Genomic DNA, 18,303 nt, shown 5'->3' with positions numbered 1-18,303 from the left:
ATCCAAAGTGACTTAGTGCACTTATTACAGGGACAATCCCCCCGGAGCAACCTGGAGTTAAGTGCCTTGCTCAAGGACACAATGGTGGGGATCGAACCAGTGACCTTCTGATTAACATTTATGTGCTTTAGCCCACTATAGGTTTATCAAATTATATTTGGGTAAAGACATGGTCTGGAAGATGGATTTTTGTTGCATTCTCTCATTAATAACACTTAATAAATACAGTAGTTACATAGTGTAGCTTAAAGTATAAACCTCACTAAATTAAGTTAGATTTCTCTGAAAACAAGACAAACAATCTTATGCCATTTTGCTTGTCAAGTAAATTTATCTTGTTTTAAGAATTTTTTAATATTTCTACTAGAAAACAAGACAAAAATACTAATTAAGAAAATATTTTTTTGCATTGGTGGATCTACAGTGGCAAGAAAAATTATGTGAACCCTTTGGAAGCAGCTGGTTCTCTGCATGAATTGGTCAAACAATGTGATCTCATCTTCATTAAAGTCACAAGTATAGACAAAGAAAAACATGCTTAAGATAACAACACACAAACAATTATAATCTTTCATGTCTTTATTGAACATATCCCATTACACATCAACAGTGCTGTGGAAAAAGAAAATGAATTTAGGCTAATGAATTTAGGCTAAAGAACCCAGGCAAAAGATGACAAAAAAAAGCTAATTAGAGTCAGGAGTTGGCAAACCTGGCATCCAATTAATGAAACGAGATTGAAGGTGTGGGTTAGAGCTAGCTTGACTTACCTTGTCAGCACCCTGCAGCTCTCGCCTGGTTGCCCACTAAAGCTCAGCAGGAATGAGCTTGGAGTACCTGGGAGACTGGGGGGAAACTAAGGTTGCTTCTGGAATTGGTATTAGGGGAGGACAGCAGGGGGTGTTCACCCTGTGGTCTGGATGGTTGAGCATATTCCCCCTATACTATGTAAAGCAGTTTGAGTGCCTAGAAAAGTGCTATATACATTGTTATTATTATTAACTTATAAAAGCAAATCAAACATTTTGAGTTTGCTAGTCACAAGAAGCATAAACTGACATGGATCATGCCTTGCAAAAAAGAGATTTCAGAAGTTGTCAAAAATTGTTGCTTTGCATAAAGCTGGAAAGGGTTAAGTTATCTCAAAGAGCTTAGATATTCATCTGTTCACAGTTAGACAAATTATCTATAAATTGAGACGATTTAGTACTGTGGCTACTCTCCCTAGAAGTGGCCGTCCAGCCAAGATGACTCTAAGGGGCACTGCAGAATGCTCAAAAAACAACCCTAGAGAAACAGCTAAAGACTTGAAGAAATCATTGAAACTGGTTAACATCTCTGTTCTAGGGCTGAAATGTTTAGTCGCCTTTATTGACAATGTCAACAATAAAAAAATGTCGACAAGAAATTTTGCTATCGAATAGTCGTTTGATGTCATTTAAAGGAACATGAGATCATACAAACTCTAATGATGACAAGCGAGAGCAGCACTGCAGTTCACACCTGACTAGAGGAGAGAAAGAATTACACAGCTCATAGTCAAGATGCACACTAAACTTTCTAAAAAGTAGAAACTAAAAGTATGAGGAAATTATAATGCAAAAAATACAAAATAAGTAAATTCAGAAGCACTCTTGTTGTGGAATAAGTGGAGCTGGAGCTCCGGTGAAGCAAAACTTGTGTCAGGTGCCTTTAAAGGAAACACCCGGCATTACATCTTTAATGCAGTTATATTTCATGTGTTATAGCTTTATTAAAGTTCAAATAATAAGGAAGCAGATTATGTAAAAAACTACAAACTCCAAAACTGGCATTTCTCTGTGTGGTCATTGCCCATCTAAGTGGGGGAGATTGAAATTGCACCCAGCCGAGGCACAGTCTGTTGTGGGGATTCTCATCCAGAGCATGCACGCTTGCTGCAGCTAGATTATAACGTGATGGCTCGCGACGTACTATATCATAATACAGTATATGTGTCATTTCTTATCGTGAAGAAATTTGGCTTAATATTAACAAGAGAGTGTTTGATTTTTTGTGAGTTAAAGATGGATTGAAGTGAACAGGATGGTGAGAGTCTTCTACCCAATACACTGCAATAAATTTTTTATTTTTTTTTAATTCTTTTTTTAATTTTACTCTTCCAATATAAATATCTAAAACTCCTTTAAAACAACATATAGTACATTTACTGTAGCACCAATACTGCAGAAGAAAAATGTTTTATCTGAGAATGTTGAATATAATACAAAAAAAATATTACATATACAAATACAAAAATACAAATATTTTAAAATATCTAAAGATCCTCAGAAAAAGATGCATTCACCTGAGAAGCAGCATATAAGCTATTTAGACATGCTTTTAGAGAATAGATCTGGAATATAAGTATATTTTGTCTTTACTGCACTCGTAGAAGTGTAACCAAGTGGAAAAAATACACACGTATACAAAATACACTTATATTTGTCTCTTAAAGCAAGTCTAAATATCGTTTATGTTGCTTCTCAGGTGAATGCATGTTTTTCTAAGGATCTTTAGATATTTTAAAATATTTGTATATGTAATTTTTTTTTAGACAATTTTAAATGGAAAACAAAACAAAAACACTTGATGATAACAGGATTTTTTGTTGTGATTTTTTTACTGAATTAAACTTAACAAAAAAATTTTTTTTTTCCCTTTAATTCAGTGAATATCATTTAGGGGTATTTTTAAAAGATGATGTTGTCCACTTTATTGTTAGAAAGCACGTTTAATACAACGTTTAATTCAGGGCACAAGCTGAATAGTCGGTTAAAAGCTAATGATTAATCACTGCAATAATAGAATAGTTGAATAATCATTCTAATAATTGTTAGATTAGTCGATTTTCTAAATAATCATTGGTTGCAGCCCAACTCTTCATGAGTCTACAGTACAGAAAATATTAAACAGGCATAAGGAAGCCACTGCTTTCCAAAAAAAATCATTGCTGTGCACCTGAAGTTTGTCAGAGACCACCTTGACACTCTGGGAAAATGTTTTGTGCACTGATGAAACTAAGGTTGAATTGTTTGTGAAGAACAACAGCACATTGTTAGTGAAAGCATGAAAACATCATCCTAACGCTGAAATATGGTGGAGGGAGCATCATGATTTGAGGCTGCTTTGCTTGCCATCATCGAAGGAAACATTTATTCCAAAGTTTATCAAGATGTCCTACATGATAATGTCAGGGTGGCTGTGTGCCAGCTGAAGCTCAGTAGAAGTTGGGTGATGAAAGATAACAATGACCTTAAAATTTGAAGCAAATCCTCTACAGAATGGCTTCAAAAAAAGAAAATTCAAAAATCCTTTTGGAGTGGCCCAGTCAGAGCCATGATCTTAACCCAATAGAGATGCTGTGGAATGACCTCAAGAGAGCTGTTCACCCAGAAATCCTAAGAATATGGCTGAGCTGAAGCAGTTCTGTAAGGAAGAATGGTCCAAAATTCCCTCTGAACGTTGTGCAGGTTTAATGAGCAGCTACTGGAAACACTTGGTTGAGGTTTTTGCTGCCAAAAGGAGGATCGGAAAGTTATTAAATCCTAGGGTTCACTTACTTTTTCCACAGCAATGTGAATGGGATAATTCCAAAGGCTTCACATTCTTTTTCTTGCCACTGTAGTATATTATTAGAAGACTTGCAGAAAAAATATCAAATGCAGAGATTTTAAATAAAACACAGGAAACCTTTCTGAATAAATAATAAATCTTTATCATGATAAATTATGAAGATTTTAAATTCTTAAATATAGTGCTGCTACACATTCATTGTTTCATTCATAATTATTAAAAATGATATTGAATAATTTTGACCATAAAACATTAGCCACTATTTCTGATCAGTGCAGGCCATAAATATATAATACGTTTAAAAAAAAAAAAAATCCAGTCTTCCCTCTCTAAGGCTGAACACACATTCATACACAAACACACAAACATCATAACATGTACATTATTGACCTTTATGTAGTGTTGCCTGGGGCTTTTCCAAATAAAACTTTGAAAAGGGTCTGAGCAGCAGGTGTGCCAGGCAGAGAGAGAGAGAGAGAGACAGAGAGGCAAAAAGCAATAGCAGAGCACCAGGGAACGCTTCACCTGTTAAGGGCAGATGGATGAATCAAGTATTATTATGAGGATTGTTTGTAAGTTTGAGTCTACAGTAGTGCCTACTAATGGTATTTATTTTGCACAAATTAAAATAGACTCTGATTATACAGAGTTTGATATTTTCCTTACTGGAACACGGCATGTTTTACAGCAGGGACAGGCAACAATCGGATAATTACACAGACATTTTTAATAAACAATGAGTTCTGCTTTACTATTGGAAAGTGGGGAGAAAAGTCTGAAAACTATGCTAAAGTTCATGAAGAGGGCTGCAGAGAGGTCTACACTATGTTTTACCTCTGGGGGGTAAGAAGAGGCCACAGCCATAGGTCAGCCTGTGAAGGCCTGGAAGTCGGACTCTGTAACAGCAGGGAAAATGAGTCAGGCAAAAAGACAAATATATATTAAATGCTAATGCACAAATAAAATCCATGAGTGGGAAAGATTACATAAATGTGCGGTACTAACAACAACAAAAAATCTCTGAAAAATATGAATGGGATGCTTTTAGTGCATATAGCTAGACTTGAAAATTGGATTGCAGCTACAATTAGGTCTCTTGATCACTTAAGACAGGAATTCAACCTTTTGCATCTTGCAAGTTACAAATCCCATGACAATACTACATAGAGATTTAGAATTAAAGGCAAAAAAAGTTCACTCATTATCAGGTAAAGTGGACAAAAATATCATGAGTTGAGTCTCAATGTAGAAGGATGCAAATTAACAAACGTTTGCAGTCCATCAAAAATACTTTCTATGTTCTAAAAATGAATGCTTATGACCAAAACTGATTTATTTCAGTTTATTGTTTCTCATATTAGCATCAACAACTTCAGGTTAACAATGATTGAAACAGCATTTGAAATAAATTAAATCATTTATAAATATCACTTTCAGAGCACCAAAATGAATCCCTCTGAATTAGGATACTCATAATTGTCATCTCACATAACATTTTTAAACATAAGAGCAAATAATTTTGTAACTCGTTTTTGCTTTGCAATTTCTATAATTATACAAAATAACGTATTTGATAAACATTCGCATAGCATAACATTCTAACTGTTTGTGCTTTGTCTAGTGTTTTTTTAAGCAGAATTTTTTTTTATTTATTGAGGTTTTGATTGTTCATTTCACATTACGCAGTTGCTGGCTATTATGAAAGAAACCACACAGACAAATAATAATAAGTAAAATGTGCTTCTCTGGTAAACATGTTTTGCAAACGAGCTGGCACATAATATATGGCACTGGCAACCACAGCCATGCATTCTTATCCTAAAAAAGCCACAAACCATTAATAATACTGAACAATTTGATGCATATAAAACTAGAGATGAGTGTCATTGTCACTGTTATTTTAGCAAATAAATTAAGAAAACTATGTACTGTATCTACATCATTTACAGGCCATTACGTACTGCACTAGCCTTCAAAGACAGTGTGATTATATTGGTCTTTTTGTGCAAAAGTTTATAACTTCTTTCAAAGTAATGGGGGAATAATTTGATAGTGGTGTCTTTTAAAAAAAAATCTTTACCATTCATCTCATAAAATACTGTATACCTATCACGTTCAACAGGAATGAATATGAGAAATGCAGCAAAGAACCAGAAAGCATCCAGACACTTAGACACTTAGGCCACATCCATAAAATCTTTTTCTCTATGTTTTGGCCTTCTGTCCACACTGAGACAGCAATTTTTGGCAGCGAAAAGGCTTCCCAAGTGGATAAATTTGAAAATGCCATCTTCACGATGTAGTGTGAATGGGAAATGAAAATATCTGAAATCGATGATAAAATTGTTGTCATGTGAAGAAGTCGTGTGATCCATTCAACTGCAACAATCAAGATGGTGGCCCATGTTGTAGTGGCATTGTTGTGCCTGCTATTCACTTTGATAGCATTGTTAAAGATATATGTTACTTTGTACAACCTTCTCATTGCATTGAGAAGTTTACTCAAAATTGCTATCCAGACGGAGCACGAGAACAATTGCGTTTCAGACCGTACATGGAACGGTGATTTTTCGCTTGTGCAGTAAGGGAATTTAAGAGTTTCCATACATTTCAGTGTGGATGAGTGACGTTTGGAAAATGTTTGAAAACAGCAGTGTGGATGGAGTGTGCTTCGAAAACGCAAACGCCGTTTTCAAATAAATCCAGATTAATGGAGAGCCTTAGTCACTACAAAGAATCAGATAACCTCTGTTCTAGAAGAAACCATTACAATAATCATTTGTGTATTGATGTATCTGCAGCTAGCATCAAAATTACCAGACAGAGTCCCTGAAATCCTTTTAAAAACATTGATGAACTTGAAAACTTGTTCTGTTGAAACCATTAATTGTAAGGTATTTGGGAATGAGATGCCAAATAGGCAGCTAAGCATAAACTGAAACACTCTAACTTCCTCAGCTGCAATTTTATAAAAAATGAGAATTTAAGGGAAGAGCATTTACTGTCTCTTCATTTGGCAGCCAAATGTCATATCTAATAGTGGATTTAAAAGCTGTTTTGCTAACTTCAACCATTTTGCTAACTTCAAAGGTGCAATCAGAAATGTTTACACTGACACCTAGAAGCATGGATGCAACATCATTCAAAACACAATAGTTTTTAGTTATTTCAATGTCAATAAATCCTTATCACAAAATGATTAGTTGTCTCAACAACCATAACATGAAAATGTATTTATTCTACTCAAAAACGTATTTAATATGCATTAATAATTGTAACATAAAATATAAAATTATAAGGTGAACTCAGAGGGACACATAAAGTAAATTAATAATTGTGAGTTGCATGTCAAGTTCCTTCAACTTCATTGACTTAAAAATCCATAAAATTATGATTTGAAGTGTAAATAATTCAAATGATCAAGAATTGAGGTTGTAGTAAATACCTTGGTCAAAAGAAACTAAAATTAGTTACCAAGAATTCATAGAGGTTTTAGCTCTTTTTAGTATTATTGACTATTATTGGGTGAAGTTGGACCCTGTTTATCACATATAAATGATCCTTGCACATGTAAGTGTGCTAATCTCAAGTGCAGGTACACACATTCTCTTTAAACCCCCAACCTCCAAAACCATGTTAACCAACACGATATTAGCAAATCCTGAGTGAGAAAAACAATTAAAAAAGCAGAGAGCATTTCTGACTGGTTGGCATATGGCTGGCATTTTCGGATTTGCTAATAGTAATATAGCTAATATTGCTTTTTAGCTGATTTGACTGAGCTAAAGGCTGTCACAGAGATGTGTGTTTTCTTAGAGCAATGTCAGGTAGTAGGGACATTTTATGCATGGTTCCAAAAACAATGGTGCATACCGCACCTTTAATTTTTACATTTTTAGTGTGTATCCTCTGGCCTTCTTTGTGGTGAATAAACACATTTTGGCACCTGTTGTTTATACTGTAATGCAAAAATATACAAAATCAGCACATTCATCCTTGTGCAATGCCATAAGCCCTGCCACAAGAAACAGAGAGCTTTATGTCAAGGCACAGTCCAACACTTCATGAAGGATCAAAAACACATCAAATAAACATAGGGCCAACACACTAACATAACATGTTCAACAAGCAGGATTATTCTAAACACTCTTACTAACAGACCACACACTGACACTTCCTCCTCTTTTTTATCATATTAGTCCCATTAGCCACTGTTTTTTCATTCTCCTTTACAACAACACCCTCTTGATAAAAATATTCGGATCCCTTATCCAGCCCCTTTTCTGCTACTCTATCCTCTGGAGAAGAGGGGGAGCTGAGTGCTGAATCATCTGTCCCAGCCCTCTCAGATTTGTTTTTCTTAGTGGCACCCCTCCCATTCCCACATTCACTGCCACCACCACCCCCTGGTCGCTTCACCCTCCCTCCCTCAGCACCTGAGATCATGTCGTCTGCCCGCTGCTGGGCCTCCATCTCCGACAAGCTGTAGGCCAGCGCCATCTGTAGGTCTTCGTCGTCCTCATCTTGGCTGGCATTGGGGCAGTTATAGAAAGGGGCAGCACTGTAGGAGCGCAGGGCAGGGTTTGGAGAGCTGTTGCTGGAAGGGCGAAGCAGTGGTTGTTGGGGCCGTCTGGAAGGCTGACCTGACTGCTCTCTACGACTTAGTTCTAAAGCTAAAGCCATCTCATCCTCCACACCTGCAAACACAAACACAGCTGAATGTCAGATCATTTGAATAAATGTTGTAGTTATTAGCGAATCAAGAGGCTGGTGTAAAATGTCATGAAATAGGGAAGGCTGGGGGCAACTGTAACATTTTTAGAAAACATATTTATGTGCCAACAGTTATAGTGCCATTAAAATATAGTGAGAAAGACTCTATTGTCATATTGATTTAATACAAGATGTTGGTGTGTTACAACTCGATAAAACAAAAGTCTCTTAAAACGAAATGATCACACTTGTTCTTCCTTCATCACAGATAGAACTTTACAGAGCATGTGCTGTATACGTTTTATCACTCTAACTTGATTGTGATAGAAGAAATTTAGTGTTACAACTGCCGACTGTTACTTTCACCCCCAGTCTCCCCTTCCTAAATCTACTAGCATGTTATTAATAAAAGATATGTAACAAATATTACCATTAATGAGAATGGATTTCAAAACCCCGTCCTCCTCAACCTCAGTTCTCTCCTGTCCATTTTCTCTGACCCTGTGTTTAACACAATGAAGTTAAACTATATCAAAGAACTTTACTTTTTGTAGGCTAGCTTTTGCAGTATGGCAAATGTTGATGATGTATTCTACATCAACTGCATTGAATTGCCCATTACATAATCATCCAAAAAACAAACAAACAAAAAAAATTGACATAGTGCATTGTCATATTTCAGTGGGTTGAGATTATTTCAAATAAAGACAGTGTTTTGCATTGTTGAATTACACTGCATATGGAACAAGTGTAAAAGTAAACTTAATCAGTATACAAAGAGGCAAACCGACTTTTTTGTGGTGATACGTTTTCCATTGACAACGCGGGTAGAAGTAGAAACAGACTTGAAGTTTGCCCCTCCCATGCTGCCCATCCCTCCCATTGAAGAAGAGAAGGAGGTGAAGTCAACTGTTGGTGTCAGAGAGAAAACAAATGCAGCTCTTAATGAATTTAAAATGATATAGCAGTGTCCTTATCAATTTAATTTTTAGGGTTAGGTATTGATACAGATTTCCCGATTCAATTCTGATTCACAAGCTCCCGGTTGGATCTGTTTTCAATTTCAATTGGATTTGATGTCGATTCATAGAGGTACAGTACAATTCTCTCTCAGCTAATGCACTTAAATATAAAGGAACATTCTAGGCAACCCTCCTAGGTACAATTAAAAAATATAAATTTTACAAATTATATTTTATCATTAGTTTTACATCAAATTGGTCACATTATAGCTTAGGCTTATGGTTAGTTCAGTTCCATCTATTCCATCAATTAATGTCAAAAAATGCATATATTATGCTGCATACATACTATTCTTAAGAAAAAACGCTGGTAAATCATAATGATAAATGTATCTATTAAGCTTTTTTTTTTTTTTTTGTAGCAAGCACCTCGTGATTTTTTATGTAAAGTGCTTGAGATGTGTTAGTTTAATGACACTATAGGAGAATTGACTTGCTGGTAACCATTTGATAATTTTTTTATTTTACATGGAGGATAAGAAAAAAAACAAATACTTTTGTAGAGAAGAGGTTATTTTTGAGGACATCACTGCAAGGAAAAATTTCTCCTTGGAAAGCTTGATAATTATATCAAGTTGGAAATTAAAAGGCAGGTAAATGGGAAAGGGTGGCCCAACAACTCCGATAGGGATGTGGATGGTGGGTGAAAAATAAAGTCTCAGCTTTCTAATTATATAATTATTATGTTTCTATGAACCCTAAAGATTGCAGAGAGAGAGAGTGCTATATGCAGCACATCCATTTGAATTAGCATGATTGGTCACCACATTTAGAAGATTCAAAACAACATGTATTGTTATAATTTGGTGATAACATTTACATTGTTTACAAGCTGAAAATAAAAATAAGATTAAACACAAAATGTGTTTTGGTCTCAAATCACATTTCTATGTAAACAGACAATTGCGACCAGATTCAACATGATAGAACTTGCACATTTTAAAGAATCCAGTAAATTGATTAAACATCTTACCTTTTAGGATTTAAGACAACTGTGAGGATTTCCTAACTTTAAGCTGTTATTTACAATGATTTTAAAGAAAAATTTCAAGTTAAATTTTAATGCTTCTTAAGTTTTTTAATCTTAAGAAAAAAGATAAGAACTTTCTTAAGAAGCCTTTTTCAGAAATGCAAAATATTCTTATATAACTTTTGTCTTAAATTAGAAATTAAGAAGAAAAGGGTAGTTACAAAGAATTTTCTTCTTAAGAACATTTTGTGAATACAGCCCCTGTACAGGTATTTTCTCTGCCTTGTGAATTAGTCATTTGAATAATAACTAGGCCCGTTTAATAATTTACATAAAATATAATTTCCCCCGGGACTACAATTCCCAGAATTCACAGCCCTCATCATTTTCCGCTGTTCCTTATCATCATCACCTGTACTCCATTTCATCATCGGCCTTTGTTTGTATAAATACTCTCCTGTTTTGTTCATTCCTGTCAGTTCTTAAAGTGTTTCATTGTAAGTTGAAGTGTTACATTGTGGTTTGTTTAAGATGTTAAGCTTTATTTTTTGTTCCACTCACGTGTTTGTTATTAAAAGATTTAAAGTATCTACTCCTGCATAATAATATACCTGCCTCATTTTTTTTTATGTCATCTTATTATCTATCTTACATATCTTTCGTATACACTGGTGGCCAAAAGTCTTTAATAATGTACAGATTTTGCTCTTATGGAAATAAATTGGTAATTGTATTCACTAAAGTGGCATTCAACTGATCACAATGTATAGACAGGACATTAATAATGTGATAATTTACTATTAAAATTAAAAAAAACATTTCACCAGAACTTTCAGAACAGAAAAATCCTCCACGTGCAGCAATGACAGCTTTGTCCAGATACTCGGGTGACATTTCACCCCACATTTCCTGTAGCACTTGCTATAGATGTGACTGTCTAGTCGGGCACGTCTCGCGCACATTAAAGTCTAGCTGATCACACAGAAGCTTAATGGGGTTAAGATCCATAACACTCTTTTCCAATTATCTGTTGTCTAATGTCGGTGTTTCTTTGCCCACTCTAACTTTTTGTTTCAATAATGGCTTTTTCTTTGCAATTCTTCCCATAAGACAGAATTCTTCTCATTACTTTTATACATTTATACAACTATCTCTTAAACTAGAGATTCTGATGTACTAATCCTCTTGTTTAGTACATCTAGTCTTCCACATCTCCTTCTGTCCTTGATAGAGCCAGTTGTCCTTTGTCTTTTAAGACAGTAGTGTACACCTTTGTATGAAATCTTCATTTATTTATTTTTTGGCAATTTCAAGCATTGTAAAGACTTCACTCCTCAAAACAATGATTGACTGATGACTTTCTAGAGAAACGGTTTCTTTTTTGCCATTTTTGACCTAATATTGACCTTAAGACATGCCAGTCTATTGCATACTGTGGCAAAACAAACACTTCATTTAACAAACTAAATAGCTTTCAACTGTGTTTGATATAATGGCAAGTGATTTTCTAGAAACAAATTAGCAATTTAGCATGACTACTCAAGGATAAGGTGTTGGAGTGATGGCTGTTGGAAATGGGGCCTGTCTAGATTTGCTCAAATAAAATAATAATAAAAAAACTATTTGATTCTAAATAGTGATGGTGCTGTTTTTTTTACATCAGTAATGTCCTAACTTTACTTTGTGATCAGTTGAATGCCACTTTTGTGAATTAAAGTACCAATATCCTTCTGAAACAGCAAAATCTGTACATTATTCCAAACGTTCGGCTGCCAGTGTACATATTATTATACATTTTCAATAAACATCATAACTGATCTAGCAGTAAGGTCCCCTCTTTCAAGATTTCATCTGTACATTTTCTGTGCATTTTGTCAACTTTAAACTGGAGAGCATTGATTTAGATGAGATTGTTGTTAATACTTTTGAGTATTACAAGTTTTAACCTACCCCACCCACCACCCACACCTTTTTGGGATTTTGTAAATACTCAAAGGATGTTGAAAAAAGGTTTGGAAACAATACTTTAATGTTTGATTAGAATTATATTTTCATTTTTAATCAAAAACTGACTGTAAAAAAACAGAAAGGGTATTAAAAGAGACATTATTAAATGACATATGGATCTGTGGATCTCATCTTTGGACACACAGAATGAGTGAAACCAAACATTTATTCTCAACATGCAGTGAAAGGACCTCTGTGCTAATAACTTCTTCTCCACTATACTACTCAATCACTGAGTGAAATCTGAACATTTACTAGCCAGTGGCTAATCATGGACATTTTTTGTCACATAGCGGGAGATTTAGTTGCACATGCGAGGGGTTTACTTGCTTTATAGGGGGTTGCCACATAAAGTGAAAGATTGATCTTGGGATTTAAGAATCGATATTGAGATCGTTCAAACAAAGAACGAGATAAATTGGAAAATCTATATTTTTACACAGCCCTAGTCATTTTCATCCCCCTTTTGGATTCTTGGTTCAAACAAGATATAATGGATTTAAAGCAAAGTTCATCTGAAGTAAGTCTTAATCTGGGATTATATGCAAATAGAGACCAAGATACCCATAATGCAGACCAGTGAGAAGAACAGTTTAAAATACAAACCATTTGCTGTGGGAAATGAGAAGAAGCGACTGGGCCCAAGCCTGGAGGAGCTGTGAAACCCACTATGCATCCCACCAAATGGGAAATCATCTAATGGGAAGGTGGGAGGAGATAGAGAATGAGAAAGGGTTAAAGTGGGTAATGCAAGTGAGACACTGAAGCAGAGATGATGGTAGAATGTGATGAGCTTGTGAGGACTATACTGCCATGCAAAGGCAAAACTTAGTAACTACACATTTTATCACAATAGTTTTATTGTGGGTCTCTTAAGAGTCTAGACTAGAGTATGATCTATCATTTGAACTAAAGCTCAACTATTGTCAGATTCATGCTCATATCTAAGCAGTACATTACTATGCATGTATGTACAACACATTTGGCTGAACAATCAAAAATCTGTTAAGCTTTTTTACTCAGCATTAGTAGTGAAGTTTCTGCATTTTGCTTTTGTATTGCAGTTTGGGTGGAAGGGAAAATGCTTAAAGCCTTTGCACACCAGCGACGATTAGATAATGTGAAACAAATCACCAACTAATGGAGAAGGATGTAATGCAGGCAGAGCTCCAAAAAGGGGTGGGAGCTCCAAACAGCCAGCAAAGATATAGAGAGCCCCTACTTAACCCTTTCCCTAATCTTAACCGAGAGTGGAAAAAGTGACGCACCCTTTTGGAGTTGGCACAACCCCCTTTTGGAGTAACTCTGCCCTTCTGTAGATTCCACCCCCATTTGGAGACCTCTGGCCTGCAGCTATACCTACTTGGATTAATGTCCCTTTCACATTAAAAACGAGGTGAATGAACAGTGTTAACACATTCACGCCTTTACAATAGGTGGCACTATTCAACAATAATTTTTACCCCAGACAGTAGGTGGTGCAAAGCACCTTTCAGCTGGTCTGCCATTTTCCCATCACAAATGAGAATAACTACTTTACAAGTTCAATAGTAAACAACCATGGAAACACAATACGAAAGACAAGAAAGCAAGATCTCTCTATAAGCTTCAGCAGTGATGATGTGTTTGTTGTTGATTTGCTCAACGAGAAAGAAAACATTTAAGATACTTCACAAATGATTTCAGTTAACATGCTAGACATGTTTACTGACAACACTATCATGTTTACACAGTCTGAGGGGTAATTAGAAAGAATAGAGTGTAGAAGAATTTATATGACTGGTTAAAACAAGATATCAATAGGAACAATACAGATTGTATATTATTTCCATGTACATCTACTTGTATTATACCGTAGATTTGCTCAAAACCCTGCATGTTATGAATTAAACGTGATGTCAACTAAATGCTCCATGATTCTATATAATGCAAACAAAAAAGCATAAATCCATACCAACATAATCACGTTTTTGATATACGGTTGTTCATTCAAAGTTTGATGTAATAACTATTGCTAAATATTCAAATCTGCCTTGTATGGTCATTTGTTTGAATTACGGCTTATTGGTTAACCAATTAATAAGGTTGATACTGGTGGTTAGTTTGTTAAAGAATGTGCCCAAATTTGCATCCATAATTAGAGATATAAGTGAGCTCACATAAGATTAAGTGAAAAGTAAAAAAATAGAGCAATATGGAATTCATTATGAAGACAATCACCATAAGATAAGAGAATTTGTTTTAAAGGGGATGAAAGACAGTGAAGCAGCAATATCATTTATATTTTAAAAGCCTGTATAATATGTTCGTTTTTGTTTTTTAAGGCATTTGATGCAAATTAAATACACATCCTCACTGCTGGTTCAGGATTTCTTCCTCGAGTTACTTTAGCATTTAACGTTGATGGTCAAATCAGCTTTCTGTGCATTACCGCCACATGTTGCGTTGTTTTAGTAACTGCAGCAGCTCCTGATATGTGATCCAAAGCTCATATTTTTTTGGTCAGGGTATTGAAAAAAATGAAGAAAAAAGTGAAGAAAATAAACAACAACAACAACAACAAATCTTTGTCAGCGAGCAAATTTTCATTTTAGGCTTCATAGGTATCCATTGTTTCTTTTCAAAATGTTAATCGTGGCGAAAATTCGCATTTGGTGCGCAAAGGCATTTACACAAGGAAAACACTCTATGATACCAATCTATGAGAGGTTCAAGATCAGGCCAACAAGAAGCATATCTACAGACCAAGTCAATGAGCACCCACCAAAAAAGTCAGCGAATGGGTCCTGCCCTCCAAAGAACTCTCGAAAAACCTCATCTGGGCTGCGGAATGTGAAGGTGAATCCTGGGAAGTCATCAGGAAATGAAGAGCTACCAGAGCCTGGGAGACAGATGTAAAAATCAAAATAGCTTCGAGACCTGACATAAACTCATATAGCAATAAGACAGTATCAAGCACTGTGAAGATTTACTCACCCGAGGTTGGCATGTCGGATCTACCGTATCTGTCATAAGCTTCCCGTTTGCTTTCTTGGAAATGCCAAAACACAACAGTGTAAGACCCAGTGTAATCCACTTTCTCACAAGTAAAATACCTTTAAGCTAAAATATCTGATATCTTACTGTCTGAAAGAACTTCATAGGCCTCTGCTATCTCCTTGAATTTTCTCTCTGCCTCCTCCTTGTTGTCTGGGTTCTTGTCAGGGTGCCACCGTAGAGCCAATTTCCTGTAACTGTATACATGTACATAAATAAACTGCATCTCAACAGTCTAGGTAGCCTGATCAGTGTACTTCATTTCAAAGCAAACAGAAATGTTGCCATGGACCAGACTCATTGGAAAATTGCTAATAAATGCTACATAGGTAAGTAATTCTGTCCTTTACTGAAGATATTAGATTAAAGAATTCATGACATGGTGTTATAAATATTCTTAATTTAACCCTTAAATACATGGATGTTTTGCCAAATATTATTACGTATATACTCAGGTTTTTAGAAACCCAGCACTTATATCTATCACAAATTGATCTACAAAATGCCCAGATAGTGTCACATTTTCAAAACATTTTCAAGAAAATTAGAAAATAATGGAATTATTTGGATTAATATGGATACATTTTTTGTTTCATTTTTCATACACCAAGGAGATAAAGCAACAAATCTAGAACAGTATTCATTACTTACACACAGAAATTTAATGAGGCAACAGCTGTCAAACATATATTGAGCTACACATAACAAATAAGATATATAAGCTACACATAATTATTTTTCCAAGCACTTATTGAGTTTAAATTGATGCACAACTTTTCAGTAGCACATCCAAATGACAATAGTCATATCATACTGTTCATGTGTTAAACTTGATATAGTTTACTTCCTTTGCTAAATAACAGTGTCAAATGTAAATCAATCAATCAATCATGTATAATATAATATATACAGTATGTGTGCACATTAATAGAATACTGATAATTAGCCATTGTCACACAGAAAATCAATGTGATTAAGTACTAATTTGTCTTGTAATAAACAAAGAAATACATGTCCTGTGATTTTATATATCACAACTTATATAAAAATGAAATTATCCAAAAAAATGTGATTTACAGAAGAGCAAAAAAACACTATTGAATATATAGAGTCTTGCACGTACACATAATCAAGCAGTTATAAAAAAAATTAAGCACTTCAAATATATATATAATTTTTTTGTTTGTTACACTATTCAGAAGAAAGAAGGTTGAGGAATACAAAAAATGTGGGGGCATAACTCTAAAAAATGGATGAGGTACAGGAGGTGGAATGGGGTCAGTAAAGACCCGAGGTATGCATTTAACAAGTAATATGCTTCATAGTCTGTTGAGCCACTCTTGGTTTTAAACCATGTAGTCTTTACTTGCATACGTTGGTACAGATACATTTAGTAACATTCAATCATAACAATGCCAAAGCTTTCCCATATGGCAAATCACTGTTAAGGGGGTTTTAACTTACGCTTTCTTGACGTCGTCCGGAGAAGCATTTCGTGACACTCCCAGAACATCATAATAATCCACCATTGCGCCCTTTAGCTCAGTGCACCTGTTACTAACAATTGTGAAAGTGAAATGATTAAAAAGCATCAAAATGAGTCACCAACTCATTTTAAACTGTTTCAGAAACATTTGTGATTTTCATGTCAGTTACAGTCATGTTCACAGGAGAAGGCATGTGTGATCCTTCAAATCAACTGCCACGACACCAAACATAACAACAACTTGGGCAATGCCATGCAGGCCAAGCAGTGTGTTGAATCATGAATCTGAGACACAGCTAATTTTTGTTATATAATACTAATGTAAAGAAATAACTGTTAACTATTTTTAAGTTGTAGGCTCTACAAAGGCAGAATGTTTAACTTGACAAATACACTAATTATTTAATTCTAACTGTTTCTGATGGTGACAGTTTATCACAAACTGCTGGACTTGGCCTGCCTGACTGACTGAATATAGACTGGTATTTCCCTGGAGTCTGGCCTGCCCATGTCTGGAACTCTCTGGAAACCGGACACAATGTGATGTTATTTCAAGCCCAAACTTAAAAAGCGATTTATGTGTGAGCCTTAAGGCCACTGACAGCTGCGGTGCTACTTAAGCATGCCTTATCACCATCCCATAGAAACACACACGACAACTGCATATAAATACAGTATTTTAGAGATCATTCAGCAATGTCAATGGCCGCGTTGTAGCGTTCCACCCCAATTAAAACACTTACATTTTTTTAGAAGTTTATCCACCCAGGAGGAGCCGTGCCTCTGTAAACAGGGCTGCGATATTTCGGTGAAGTCACTGGAACACAGTCCGTCCCAAGACGTGGGTCAAAGGAACTGACGCTCTTTCAACATAAGCATTCCGTTAGATTCCCCCGCTTACCGTTGGCACACCGTGCTTCATTACTTCAGCGTGTAATTGAGACACAACTTCTATATCTGTATGTCCTTCTGCCGTCTGCTGTGAATACGGTACGTCACGATCAGCTGAGCGGCCGTTAAAAAAAAACAGGACGGCTCTAGAACATGCCAGTGTTTGTCTACGTCTCAGGCCCCGCCCACTACTTCCCAGAAGAAGCCATGTGAACTGTTCAGTCTGACTAAATGTGTTTTCTTTTGAGAATGAGCTGCCTTTAACATTGAAATATGTAAAGCACATCTTGTTAGCGTGACATACATATGATAATCTACTATACATTTATTTATTTTAACTTGATTCTAAACATTGGGAATTGATTATTCGGTAATTATTCATGTGAAAGTGGTCCCTAGGCCTGTATGACAGAGAATGAGGAGAAAGGATAAAAAAATAAACTGTAGTGTAGTTCTGTACACATGCAATAGCTACATTGCCCCCTGGTGGTATAACAAAGTAACATCATTTATAATCCCTGTATGGCCTAACAATAACAAATATCCTCAAAGAAAAAAACGTCAACTTTTTCCACAATACATTT

At 35.4% G+C, this 18,303-nt stretch overlaps 1 protein-coding gene across 3 annotated transcripts; it reads right to left on the bottom strand.

Moving 5' to 3' along the window:
- Window positions 1-2,673: 2,673 nt before the first annotated feature.
- LOC127655224 (dnaJ homolog subfamily B member 6-like) lies at window positions 2,674-17,856 on the bottom strand. 3 transcript variants are annotated; one of them, XR_007972024.1, is made up of 12 exons: window positions 17,572-17,854; window positions 16,807-16,899; window positions 15,430-15,539; window positions 15,283-15,336; window positions 15,071-15,187; window positions 12,913-13,002; window positions 9,099-9,216; window positions 8,738-8,808; window positions 8,031-8,291; window positions 4,429-4,490; window positions 3,985-4,119; window positions 2,674-3,533 (listed from the first exon to the last, which is right to left on the bottom strand). XR_007972024.1 is itself a non-coding variant. In XM_052142900.1 (11 exons), the coding sequence occupies exons 2-10, from the start codon at window positions 16,869-16,871 to the stop codon at window positions 4,462-4,464; spliced, it is 915 nt and encodes a 304-aa protein (XP_051998860.1). In that variant the 5' UTR covers window positions 16,872-16,899; window positions 17,572-17,854; the 3' UTR covers window positions 3,547-4,119; window positions 4,429-4,461. The 3 variants fall into 3 exon arrangements, 2 of the variants coding, with proteins under 2 accessions (XP_051998860.1, XP_051998859.1); XM_052142900.1 differs by lacking the exon at window positions 2,674-3,533 and having other exon boundaries at window positions 3,547-4,119; XM_052142899.1 differs by lacking the exons at window positions 2,674-3,533; window positions 3,985-4,119; window positions 4,429-4,490 and having other exon boundaries at window positions 4,497-8,291; window positions 17,572-17,856.
- Window positions 17,857-18,303: the final 447 nt, after the last annotated feature.

Source organism: Xyrauchen texanus, chromosome 14 (genome assembly GCF_025860055.1).
Source record: "Xyrauchen texanus isolate HMW12.3.18 chromosome 14, RBS_HiC_50CHRs, whole genome shotgun sequence".
Classification (NCBI taxonomy): Eukaryota; Metazoa; Chordata; class Actinopteri; order Cypriniformes; family Catostomidae; genus Xyrauchen; species Xyrauchen texanus.
The sequence above is the reverse complement of the archived record's forward strand: the minus strand, read 5'-3'. Positions and strand labels throughout refer to the sequence as shown.

Coding starts and splice junctions, on each gene's coding strand:
- LOC127655224 (XM_052142899.1), bottom strand. CDS start 16,871: ATGGTGGATTATTATGATGTTCTGGGAGTGTCACGAAATGCTTCTCCG. Junction 15,337..15,429: donor CTATGAAGTTCTTTCAGACA/GTAAGATATCAG, acceptor GGCATTTCCAAG/AAAGCAAACGGGAAGCTTAT. Junction 15,188..15,282: donor ATCCGACATGCCAACCTCGG/GTGAGTAAATCT, acceptor TCTGTCTCCCAG/GCTCTGGTAGCTCTTCATTT.